Source organism: Aythya ferina (assembly GCF_964211825.1).
Source record: "Aythya ferina genome assembly, chromosome: 8".
Taxonomy (NCBI): Eukaryota; Metazoa; Chordata; class Aves; order Anseriformes; family Anatidae; genus Aythya; species Aythya ferina.
The window spans coordinates 11,138,438-11,150,724 of NC_140304.1; the positions used below are offsets into that span (position 1 = coordinate 11,138,438).

The following is a 12,287-nucleotide window of genomic DNA, read 5'->3' on the forward strand; positions in this document are numbered from 1 at the left end:
AGCAGACCCGAAAGGCACAAAATCAAAACCTGGGGTTTCCCTGGAGCACCACCTTGTGGATGCAGAAAAATTTGAATTGAATACTACCTGCAACCATAAGTGTGAATAGTATGTGTTTAACAACTTAGGGACAACCCTTGAATATTACATTTGGGGATATCTATGCAACATATGGTAACAGCAACAGAAGACAAGTCATACTGAAACAGATAAATTTAAAAAACAGCTCAAAAAAAAAGGTAGCAGTACATAAAGTAATGTAAGTCAGGACATATAAGACAAGGAAACATGAAGCTCAATTGCTTCAGGCTCAAAACTAAGAAATACATTATTACTCTTTCAAAATATAAAGAGGCAAAGCATCCTAAACACAGGCCAACTTTTAGGATGCAAGTTCTTGCATCCTGCTGATTTTTTTTTTCCTAAGGCACAAATAAATGGCATTAGCATTCCTTCTGAGCAAGTCCAGAGTATTCCTTAACCTGACTGTCAAGATTCAACAGCTGCAAAGTCACTGCAGCAAGAAATTAAGCAGGCCAGCCCCACTTAGTTTCCTTCTTCTAGTCAAGAGCTCTTCTTCTGTTTCCAGCTGCTATCAACAATGGATGAAGCCAGGCTGACCTGGTCTTTGTCTATTCCAGATCAAAACCAGCTATTTTTCTCCAGTGAACTGGAGAAAATACTATCAAGTTTAACATTTAGAAACGCCAAGAACCCCGTTTTGGCTGGTAAAACTGAGTTTCAAAATAATAGTAATAGCAGTAATCATTTGAAAAAATAATAGTAATAGCAGTAATAATTGATAAAATCATAGCATCATCAGCAATTCTAGGGAGGCAGGGAAGATTTGATGTTGTCCATTTTGGACTTGAGATGCATCATTGGTCATGTTCTATTCAAGCTGTGAAAGGAACATTACTGAAGTGGTGAAAAGAATTAAAAACCCCTTGAAGTATGGTATAGGTAGTGTACTGACTTGGACAGTAAGCTACTGGTTTCTCCTCCAGGGAGAAAACTGGGAAGCTGACTTCCATTTCCTGCTGAAGAAACCTGCAGTCTGACAAGTTTGGCATGAACTCATAGAAACAGACCAGAGGTTTGTGCAGAAATAAAAGCGGTGTGAATCATCTCCTCTGATCACAGTATTTGTCATTTATATCATTAGTGTATGGTACGCTGTTGCTATTAAAAGCTACAATAAAGCATAGATTTTATGGGTAAAGTACAGACATACAGGGAACCCTCAGGACACATGATTTCTAAAAATGTCTTCTTCCCTCCCCACCAGTTTCTAAGTTTGATTTCAAAAAGCCCTGTTAAATGAGAAAAAATGTGACAGTTAAGGAATAGGACAATATACATGGAGAAATAACTGGGAAGGGAGAAGAAACTTACTTTCCATGATCGTATTCAGTATTCAACAGAACAGGGAAGTGCAGAACTGTCAGTAAAAGCCAGAAACTGCATTTTTATCAGGTTAAAAAAAAAAAAATAGAAGTTCCGAATAAATCTGGGTAAGAGAGAATTCATCCAGAGCATGAAAAGGGGCAGGGAGTGGTTATAAAAGCACGCTGGGATTGGAATATGTTACGACCCCAGTGCTCCAAGACCACTTACACATGTCACCTTCATTTTCCTTCTTTTGTACCTGCACTTCCAGTTTTGTAGATCAAATGCATATAATTTTGCTTTGCTAGAGCAAACTCATATTTCTAAGAGTTTTTGCAAGGAATGCCAGTTCTTCCCCAAGGCAGCAGAGAACCTCTGTACCCTCTAATGGTCAAAATCAGCTTATACACAATCTCACTCATTGTCACCTAAGTCCACCCATTGTCCACAGTGCAGCTCAAAAAAAAAAAAAAAAAAAAAAAGAATGTAGGTTACAACTATGCGCTTCTGTGCACAGCCTCAGAGGAAAGAAGTACATTAAATGGCTCATTACCCTCCAGCATCTTCCCAAGAATTGTAAGGGGTACGTCTACATTACCGTACTGCAGTTGTGACTAATGCTATAGCCCAAACCTCAACCTTCAGGTAATACTAAAAGAAGCTACTTTACTTATTTGTAAAAATCTCAACTGGAATAAAACATTAAAGAACTTCTGAAGTTGGAAAACTACAGAGTCACAGGGTACCATTATGAGCTTAGGTCTAGATGCATAACGTACCAAGATTGACTGATTTTTTTGAGCCACAAAACATTACTCAGGAGAAAAGTCAAGGCTGAATATTATGGAAGCTTCCATCCTTGATAATTTATATTTAGCAATCTTAATGATTCTAGGTGTATGTATGCTGACAAGAGTCCAAAAAGTAGGTCCTCTGCTTCTCACAGCACATATGTATATGATACGTGTAATATACAACTTCGTTTATTACATTATGAAAAGTAAAAAGGTTAAAAGCAGGAAAGAATAAATAAGGTTCACCGGCCAACATTTATTTTAAGGGAGATTTTATAACGATCCTATCATTACGAAAGCTGCCTCTCACCACAGAAAACTTAGGTTTTACCTGGTTTAGAACTTTTTGGAGATACGGTGTTCCCATCCGATCTGCCATGTGCCTGTATGCTGGATGGGAAAGAAAGAATTTCCTTTCTGCTAGGAGAGCTGCCTTTATGTCCTTCTTCCCATCAATGTCCTTCTGGCTTCTGTTCACGACACCAATATAACCTGAAACAACACAAAAACAACGGGCATGTCAATGCAGCTATTCTCTGCATAACTGAATTCATATTAAATTGAACGACACTGGCTCAGTTCAAATTAAAGTTTCCAGTTCAGATATTTCAGGTATTGTGTACAAGTATTATAATGAACTTAAACAGGACGAACAAATTGGATGTTACGTAAAATAGATACACTTCCTTTTAAATCTCCAATTCAAACGCAGAAATACCTGAAATTTTGGTGTACCCCAAAGAAACCTCTTCAAATAAACATGAACACAAAACTAAGAAAGACACAACAGGTAAGCATAAGATAAGTAAATAATATGGTATTAGCAAAACCCAGGAAAACTGAGAAATTTCTTCATGTCTGCTGGACCACCACATTCATAAATTGTTTTCTGTAAACATAAACTGGAAGTAGATGATGGTCCTGTCAGTAAAGTATAAGTAGGAGCAAAATTATTGATATTGTTAACAGTGAAAGTGACTGGTACAGTAGTTGTTGGAACAATAACAGAACATTTCTGGAAGGGGTCAAAACTATGTTAACAGCAAGATTACCAAGGCTCTGATGCTGGCTTCTGCCATATATAAGGAAAAAAAAAGATCCCTTTGTTGCAAAGGACAGCAATGTGGCACAGAAAATAAAATTGCCTAATAACCTGTACTGACTGTTTCCTCTGGAATATGCAGTGTATTTTCCAGGTCTAGAAATAAATTATTTTACTTATGGGATAGTTTTAGCACAGCCCCCTTCCACGTTTGCTAAATAGAATGTGATAAGAGCTAAGAACTCATCAAGTCCAGAATAACTTTAGATTCATCTCCAGAACTTTCTAACATCACCTTTACCTGAAATTTCTTTTGTATTGCAAACAATAGAGGCAATAGAACATTCTTACCTCTACGGAGAGGGAGTAGCTTATTTTCTAAAATTTCTCTTGCGTCTGTTCCTTCATCCATCAGATCCAATTTTGTGATCACACCAATGGTCCTAAGGCCTGACCAAGTCCAGAGGCAGGCAGAAAAAAAAAAGATAGTGAAGAATCATTTATATTCAGGAAGAACAACTACATCTTATAATTCCATAATAATTATTACAAATATGTGATGATTTCAAAATATGTATTGCAGAAGACCAGCCACAACTGCAAATAAGAGCAGGTCTGGAAAAGAAGGTGTCATCATTGCCAGCAATTAAAAAGCATTCCTCAAATCTGTTTAACAAGGCTCAGCAATTTTTTTTTTTCAATGATGCTTACCCTGAGGGTCCACTTCCTTAGCCAACTTCAGAGCATCTGAGTTGGCCAGATCAGTGTTAGCTGGAGTCACAGCCAGTATCAGACAGTTTTCTCGAGCGATGAACTGCATTATCATGTCTCTGATCTGTAGCTCAATATCTGGAGGCTGATCCCCTACTGGCACTTTTGTGATTCCCGGCAAGTCAATAAGAGTCAGGCTTAATACTGTATGGAAAACAGAGGATCATAACATTGGTTAACAAACCAGACATATCTAAAGAGATCTACACATCCATGGCTGCAGACAGATTTTAATCACATAAACGCTATGTAATTACTTTACTTTTATAAGTACATAAACATTGTCAGTGGTTCAAATAAAATACCTGACAACCTGGACAGTACACTTGTTAGCATAGTTCCCTCCAGAGCCTTTCACTTGGATTTCAGAATACTATTTAATATTTTAAATATTAAGCACTATTCACTTATGTGAGTTGTACACTGAACGTCACTAGGCGCTCTTAGACAAATTAACGTGGCTTTCCGAGCTTCTTCCATTCCTGACAGCACAGATAACAGGCCATCAGACCATTCCTATTTATATTTCAAGGGAATCCATCTGGAGGGTGGCAAAAGTTTTTCCCCACTATGTCTCCCACCTCCTACTATGTGTCTTTATTAGTACGTTTACTAGTGAGCTACTAATAGAATATGTGCTGGGGGAGGGACTGTTTTCACTCTCATGTAAAGCGGGAATATTTTGAAATCACGAGGATGTTAAATGGGATAGAGTCTGTGTTCTGGCCAACAAACAGCTCTCTGCAGCAGAGCAGCTTCGTAACATATTAGAAACTGAGGATTCTTACACATGTATACCCATTTTTAGTCCAATTCAATGTCAGAAATCTTTGCATCCCAGACTATTAATCAAGCAATGAGAACACGTGCAAAAACAGCACCAAATGGACAGAGTTCTGAAACATATTACATCACTTGAATATAGAGCACAATGGGGAATATAGAGGAAAATGATTTTACCTACCATGTGGAGAGTATATTCTTAAATTAATAGGAATTGAAGAAATGCCTTTGTTCACTCCTGTTATTCTATCCGTTTCTACTTCAATTTCCTGACGAACTTCATCAAAATCAGTAAACTTCCTTCCTTTGCAGTGTAGAAATTCAGCATATTCTGTGAAAAATATCAATAGCATCTCTATATTTCACAGGCTCATAACAGTCTTAAGCACCTACTTTCAAGCCCTTTGTATTCTTCAGATGTGCACGCACAAAAGCACGTCATCATGTATATCCAGAAAGCATTATATATGAACACATGCCAAAAATATGACTGCACAGATGAAAACCAGCCAAAACCAAGAAAAGATTAGTTAAAAAAGCCAAATTAACTCTCATATCCTAAGCATTTCATCTCCTGGAACAACCTTAAAGATTGAAATAAATACCATTTACATTAACAGAATGAGGAACTGTTTTCAGTGCAGAATCTGAGTTTTCATCTGATTGCTTTGCCTGTAATACAGCACTACACTGAGGAAAACTAATTCAAGTTCTGTATCATGAAAGATTATTAGCATTTGTTTTCAAAAACTAACAGCTTGTGTTACATATGATTTTACCAAGGGAATTCTGCACATTTTACACATTCATAACCAAAATAAGAGCACTTAAGACACTTCGATGTTTTTAAACTCAACTCTTCAATGCCTAAGGACTTCTTGTGGCTTAAATTGAAACCACACTTAAAAGTTGATGAAAGTTTTTATAGATGTGGCTGTGATTTCGCTGGTGGTAAAACACAATTTCTGAGCCTTCAGTCATCGTACAGCTTGCCCCATCAACCAGGAATCAACTTGTCTTCAGAGACAGATACAGTCTAATTTGTCAGACTCAGAAATGACCTGCTTGGACTCTAGAGTCCAAATACTGATGCTATTTATTGTATCCCTCTGGGTTTCCTGCCCTTGAGGTGCATAACCAAACACACATCTCTTAAAAGTGCAATTTCTTCCTTCAAAACAGGACAAACACAATGTTTATCCCACATAGCTAGGGCATAAGCAGAAATTAGTGATGTAAATGGTAATGACAGACACAAGCGCACTCCTCACCCCTACTGGGCCTAAGCAGCAGGACTGGAGGAAGGCTGGACAAAATGGCGCACATCCCAGTTGATTTTGCTCTGTAGTCAAGGCCTGATCTCACTGTTCCTTTTAGGTGCTTCTTCCCCAGAAGAGGTTTTTGATAAAAATCCCTCAAACACCAGGGTAAAGAACTTGCTTGATACTCAAAGAACAGCAGCTCAGGAGAGCGATCCAAGGGGACAAATGAATAGTGGGCCTTATCCTTCAGGACTGAAGTCTGCTTCTCAGGTTTCCCAACTGTCACTTTATTACTGTTGCTGACTGAATTGTTAAAAAATAAAATAGTCAAAACTGCATTCAAAACCATAGCAACAGTTAAAGCAAAAAAGAAGTGAAATGAGGAAGGCAAAAAACAGACACCAGCGTTTCTGCCTTACAGTACTGTAATCCCTTTGAATTTAAAGTGTGAGGGTCAGGGAATCCCACCCTTGCTGAGAAAAAAATAACACATCTCATTTTAAGAGCCAAAGAGCACCTAAAAAACCCTCCACCTTACTTTTCGCAGCATTAAGTACTCCAGTGTATAGTATATTCCTTTTCACATCCAGCAGCAAAGATGACAATGAATGAGGGGTTTATTTGTTTAACATTCAACTCTTCATTAAGGAAACAACAAGGAATATTCAAGTATTTCCAATTAAGACAACACGGTACACAGAATTAAACATCTTTGTTGATCCAGCTCAAGCTTCAAGTACAAAATAAACTGTATTCTTAGCTGCACCTTTTAATACACTAGCTCATAAGATTTTCTCAGAAAAAGATTTCAAAAATTCAAACAACTAATAGGTCATGCCCAGTTATAATCAGTTGACACTCGAGGAAGCTTTTCTCTTTATTCCATTTCACACTTAATAACAGAAAGAGTCCCTGTCTGAAACAAAGATAATTCAAATTTTAAAGTTTACTACCTTTCAGCTATGATTAATATTTATCAATTGCTCATTCCTCTCAGGGACATCTGCAGTCCCACTACTCTGAAGGAGCAGGCTTTACAACTCCTCATAACCTGGGGTGCCACACAGCCTACGGAATTAAAATTCAGAGGAACAAGCCGTGCTTTGTTTGGATCCTCAGCCCCAGCCTGTCCTTGGCAATGATGCCCTCAGCCCGACTAGACGAGCACATGCTCTAATGCAATCTTCAGTTTTCGTACACAGAAGAATACTAGGAACACATCTTATTTAACTTTTTGTGGGAATCAACATAAAATCAGTCAAAACGAGTGATCCTGCCTAGTTGTCTAGTTTTCATAAACATATTTTCTGTATAAAACTTAAGTTATGTCAATAGAAAGAAAAAAAAATATCTTTGTGTGTAGAATACTCTTCTGTTTTTAAACACAGAATCACTCAAAGCAGTTTGGATAACATTGATAGAAAAGTCTACTACAGCATAGTTATCTTCAATGCATCCAACCAGAGGTATCACAATAAAAGATAAGTTCCCTTTTCAGTTTTCATTAGACAAATCATGCAAACAAGTGTTATGGGATAACATTTTTCCAAATGCTCCTCATTTTTTCCCCATGTGTCATTTCTCCCTACGCTTTTATGATTTCATCTAGCCAACGATAGCCTTCTTCTACAGATGATGTGCACTTGACCATTCACACAGCCATCCTCCAGACATTTCTCTTAAAGCTAGAGGCAGAGCTCTAGCCAAAATCTTTCCACGACTGGAAAAAAAAAAAAAAAAAAAAAAAAAAAGCAGAAGGACTAAAGATCAGACTATTTCTGTTAATGGATCTTGCACAATATTTACTTCTGTATTTTACAACAGCATGACATCAGTGGCCTGTGTTCTGCCACTGTATTACTGTGAGTGCCGCTGCTGAGCAGCTCAGATGGCTGCAGGCGCTGCTACCAGTACAGCACAGCCATGCAGCAGCAAGCACGGTGCTGTAAGGCTGCAGACGCTGCTCTCACAGCTTAAATTCAGGTTTCAGACCGGCAGCACTATCCCTCTTCTAACATGTTAGCCCTGTTTGAATGACAAGTCTCTCATTCGCCCAAGAAAGCATCACCAGTCACAACCACCCTGTGGTGATGGTCATTCTCTTAGCTTTTGGGGTTTGAACCTCCTCAGACTTCACTGTTTTCCACAGCACCCTGTTCATCATCTGAATGAGTGGCTGCCAGATAGTGAGATCCAGAAAAGGGCAGCCACAATCTTCCTTTCCTCCCTGCAAAGTCCCTCCCTTACTGGGGCACCTTTCTAGTTTTTGTCCTTGAAGACCTCCAAATGCATGCCTGCTGATGAAGTCTGTAAGATTGTTTGTGCTAGCTGTAGTAAACAGCCTAAATTATTTTCAGAGTTTTTTTCCATTTTCTCTTAGGGGACTTTTTTTGCCACCAGATGGCAATAAAAGATGTATATGCTTAAAAGACTCACAACAGAAAATACTTGCATTAAAGCTCAGCAACTTCAATAAGAAAGAGTACCTACAAGACTTCTGAAAAAAAAAAAAATCAATGTTTTTTGAACCTTATGGTGATTTACTTTCTACTTAATGTTCTAATTAGCAGAACTGAAACACCTGCAGCAATTGTACATGCAGTTCATTCATCTAAAAACGTTCAGCTCAATACTGATTTTCAAAACCTTAGCGTGCCATTTCTTTAGCACAGAGATTGAAAAATTGACTTCTTTAAAAAGTTAATAAAACGAGGCAAACAACCCTCCTAGCACCAAGATATTTTAACATTTAAATAGCAAATAACAGCATTTATATAGCATTTTTAACAAACATAAGACCTAGGACAATAGCTTCACCCAAAACCAGACCAGACGTTTTTGCTGTCACTGATGTTTAGAAAGCATAGTCTCAAGGAATCTGGATAATTATTTCACTTTCACAGGCTGGAGAAAACACATCAAGAGGAAGAACAGATTGCCTAAGGTTAAAGGGAATCTGTGGCAAATGCAATAAATAATAATGGAAAACGAACTCTTAACACTTTTTCAGTTGTTCTAAGTCATTATCTTCTCAAAGCTTACTCAGCAGCACCAATTACAAGTATCAGCTTCCAGCATCAACTAACTCCTGTAAAAATGTACTTAATCTTACTGAAATACTAAATCAAAAAATCCATCTAGGAAATATACTGACAGTTGTGAAACAAAAATTTTGCATGTTTAAAAATAGGCTTTAACACCTAAATTAAGGCATACCAGCTCAAAGGAAGAAAAACTCACCAGCTCAGTAGCTCTCCTTTAAGGAATTATGATAACACAGGACAAATCACTACAGGTTAGTGCCCTAAGAGAACTGTAAGAGTTGAAATGAAACCTAGGTAACCTTATGGAAATTCCACTTGTGCTGCTCCAAGACTACTGAACACTAATGCAGTCTTTAAAAGCCCTTGTCCCAGTTCATGCTGGGTGCCAGCACATATCTTAGAGATGCACAAAGAAAAATACTTCTAAGAGTACAACTGTAGGAATATGTGATGCATTTCTCCTCCTGAAAAGGAATCAAGAGCAAGAAAGTATGAGAACAGCACTCTACGCTTATTAGTAACTGCTCAAACATCCGCACTGCTGAGCACATGAAACAAATGCTGTCTGGTCAGAAGAGGAGAGCTTCCTGTATCTGAGGCTGCAGCAGTTGCTTAAAGAACTGGCACGTTTTTTACCTGCTTTGGACATCAGGCTCTCATAAAATAAACTGCCCCCATGTCCAACTGCTCACCCTGGAGAAGGATGAACAGAATTCCTCCCACAGAGATAGCTGAATGGCTAAGCTACTTTATCACAACTGCCTTGTAACACCTGAACTCAGTTCCCCATCAGAGGCTGCCAGCTAACAGCACCCTGCCACACTTGTGCCTTCTAAAAACTCCCTGAATTGGATCCTCCTGGAGGGGACTGTTTCCTCCTACAGCTTTCGGTATGCTGAGCTTTCAGAAACTAGCAAAAAGGAAGGCACCCAAGAGCAAGAGCCTTGTCAGACCTGACACAAGACATTCCCAATGCTGCAGAACTCTGGTCACAGAGAAGGACATGGAGGCACATCTAGATGGTTCATCGTGCTTGTTGGGAAGTCTTTCAGTCCTGCTTTCTGTGTGGGGAAACAAAGCCACATTACCAGAATTTGTGTCTGTTTGCTGCAGAACAAGTGACTTCGGGCTTATCTGGTTCAATTCCCTCTCTCAGCAAGATGCTATATGCCATCTTTCTTCAACAGAAGAGAAGCAACGGAGTCAAAAATATGAGGTGAAAACTGAGCATGCAGAACCATGACCCTACCTACAGGGCTGCCAATGGACTTCTCTGGGACAAGTAACGAGTGCCAGCCTCTCACTGCCAGAAGACAGCCAGCTTGGAGCCTCCAATATTTACAAGATGAAGATGTTTTGGTTTTTTCCTCCTCTAGCTGGTACAGTGGTTTATCAAACGCAGGCCACATTTACAACTTCATTTGAAATGCAGCTGGGCAGTCCCAAGAAGACACAAGAAAAACCCTAAGTAGGACACTCAAGAACAAGACAAAGTCCTTTGAAGGACTGTAAATTTATTTTTAATGTACGTATTTTAACTTATTCTATACCACCATGTATTTCTCAAACTCATACATTATCACACTCAAAAGAAAATAGGCACAGCTGCTGAAGACTGTCTTGCCAGGTGTAATATTTAATTAAAACTTCTATATTTGTTTCCAAGATTTCAGCTGAGTACAGTATTTGCATGGGTGTGGAAGTGCAAATGACAAAGCCACATGCAACAAAAAAACTTGTTACAGTGATTAGAGGAAGTCAACAGGTCACTATAAAATAGCTTTGAATTAAAAAATAATAATAATTTAGACAAAACTCTTAAAAAAAAAAAAAAAAACTGTGTCTTAAGAGATGCACTGCTTAGTATTGAATTGTTTCATGTTACCACCTGCATACTCTCATTTTTAAAGCGGAGAACAAGACCAGTACTTTACCCAGATATTTCAGGTCCTTTCAGATGCTGGAGGGCCCCGATAACTCCTCACAGCCAAACCCTCCTGTACATTTCCATGATACCTCCAAGCCAAATATTGAGTGGCCAAAGTTTTCCTCTGGGGTGTGCACAAATGCCTCAGCTGCCAAACTTGAATCCTTAGTGCAACCACTCAAAGGTAAGTGAAGCTTTAACCACTTCCAAAATGAATCTAAAATATCTTGCAGTCAGGTCTCCATGCCTACCTCTTACGGTATATAGAAAGCATTCCCCTTCCCCCAAGGAATAATGAGATTAAGAATAGTTATTTTTAAAAGAGTCGAGAAAATTCCTAACATTAGAGACCAGCCAAGCTTTTTACAGTAGCAAGAACCTGATAATGTCCTCCAATTACTTTCTATAGCATTTTAAATAATTATGAACTTGATAAAAATCAGTCCAGCATCTGCTTCCTGTAAAAGAACACTGTGCTTCTCTAAGCAGTTTTATTTTCTCTTTTTAAAATTAGTTCAGAAAGATAAAAGTGGCTTAAAGATAAGGATATTTAGAATTTTACCACCAAAACCAACAACAACAAATGGAGCAGTTTAAAGAACGTAACAAAATAATCAAAGCCTGTATTTTCAAAGGTTTCTTGCCACTGAAGCACAACCAATAAATATACAGCATTTCCCAAAGGGAGAAGTATGTCCCAGCATCCAGGAAACAAGAAATTAGGTGGAAGCTCACTTGCTCAGATTTTTGGAGTTCTTGCTGTGTTTTTAAGTTAAACAATGAAAACAAACAAAAAAAATACTTCATAGCAAGGAAGGCACTCATACAAAAACGTCTATCTAAAGCTGGTAAAATTATGTGAATATACTAATGGAGAAAAAAAAAACAGAAAGAGAGAAAATCCCTTTCACTGATCATTTAATCAAACAGACAATGATGATTTTACAAAATAAGGCAATACAGCTCAGGCAAGGATAAGTTTAGGATGTGGATGTCATGGAAGAAGTATTCAACCACCTCAGGTTAGGAGTATAAGAGTTGGCTTACTGATTCTTACGGCCCCACAGTTTAGCCATTTTGTTAGGAATAGCAGCATAGAGCTTGATTCTTTTTTTTGTTTTTCTTCTGCTCTTACATGATGCTGAGAAAATTAGACAAAGATTCTCCAAAGCTAGATTTTATTCATGCATTTCAGCATCTTCTGTCAGGGCTCTAAAGCCAGATATGCAGCAGTGACAAGTGCTCATACCTCCAACTTAAATGAATTTGACCTTT

The 12,287-nt window shown here is 38.2% G+C and overlaps 1 protein-coding gene across 6 annotated transcripts in view; it reads right to left on the reverse strand.

Annotated features, from left to right (window-relative positions):
* The window catches only part of DNM3 (dynamin 3), a 177,909-nt gene that overhangs the window by 150,266 nt on the left and 15,356 nt on the right, over positions 1–12,287 (reverse strand). For all 6 annotated transcript variants that reach the window (XM_084527142.1, XM_084527141.1, XM_084527138.1 and 3 more), the window contains exons 3-6: positions 4,961–5,110; positions 3,937–4,140; positions 3,577–3,675; positions 2,515–2,675 (exon numbers count right to left, since the gene is read on the reverse strand). In XM_084527142.1, coding sequence (XP_084383268.1) covers positions 2,515–2,675; positions 3,577–3,675; positions 3,937–4,140; positions 4,961–5,110 — 614 coding nt within the window. The remainder of the gene's footprint in view (positions 1–2,514; positions 2,676–3,576; positions 3,676–3,936; positions 4,141–4,960; positions 5,111–12,287) is intronic.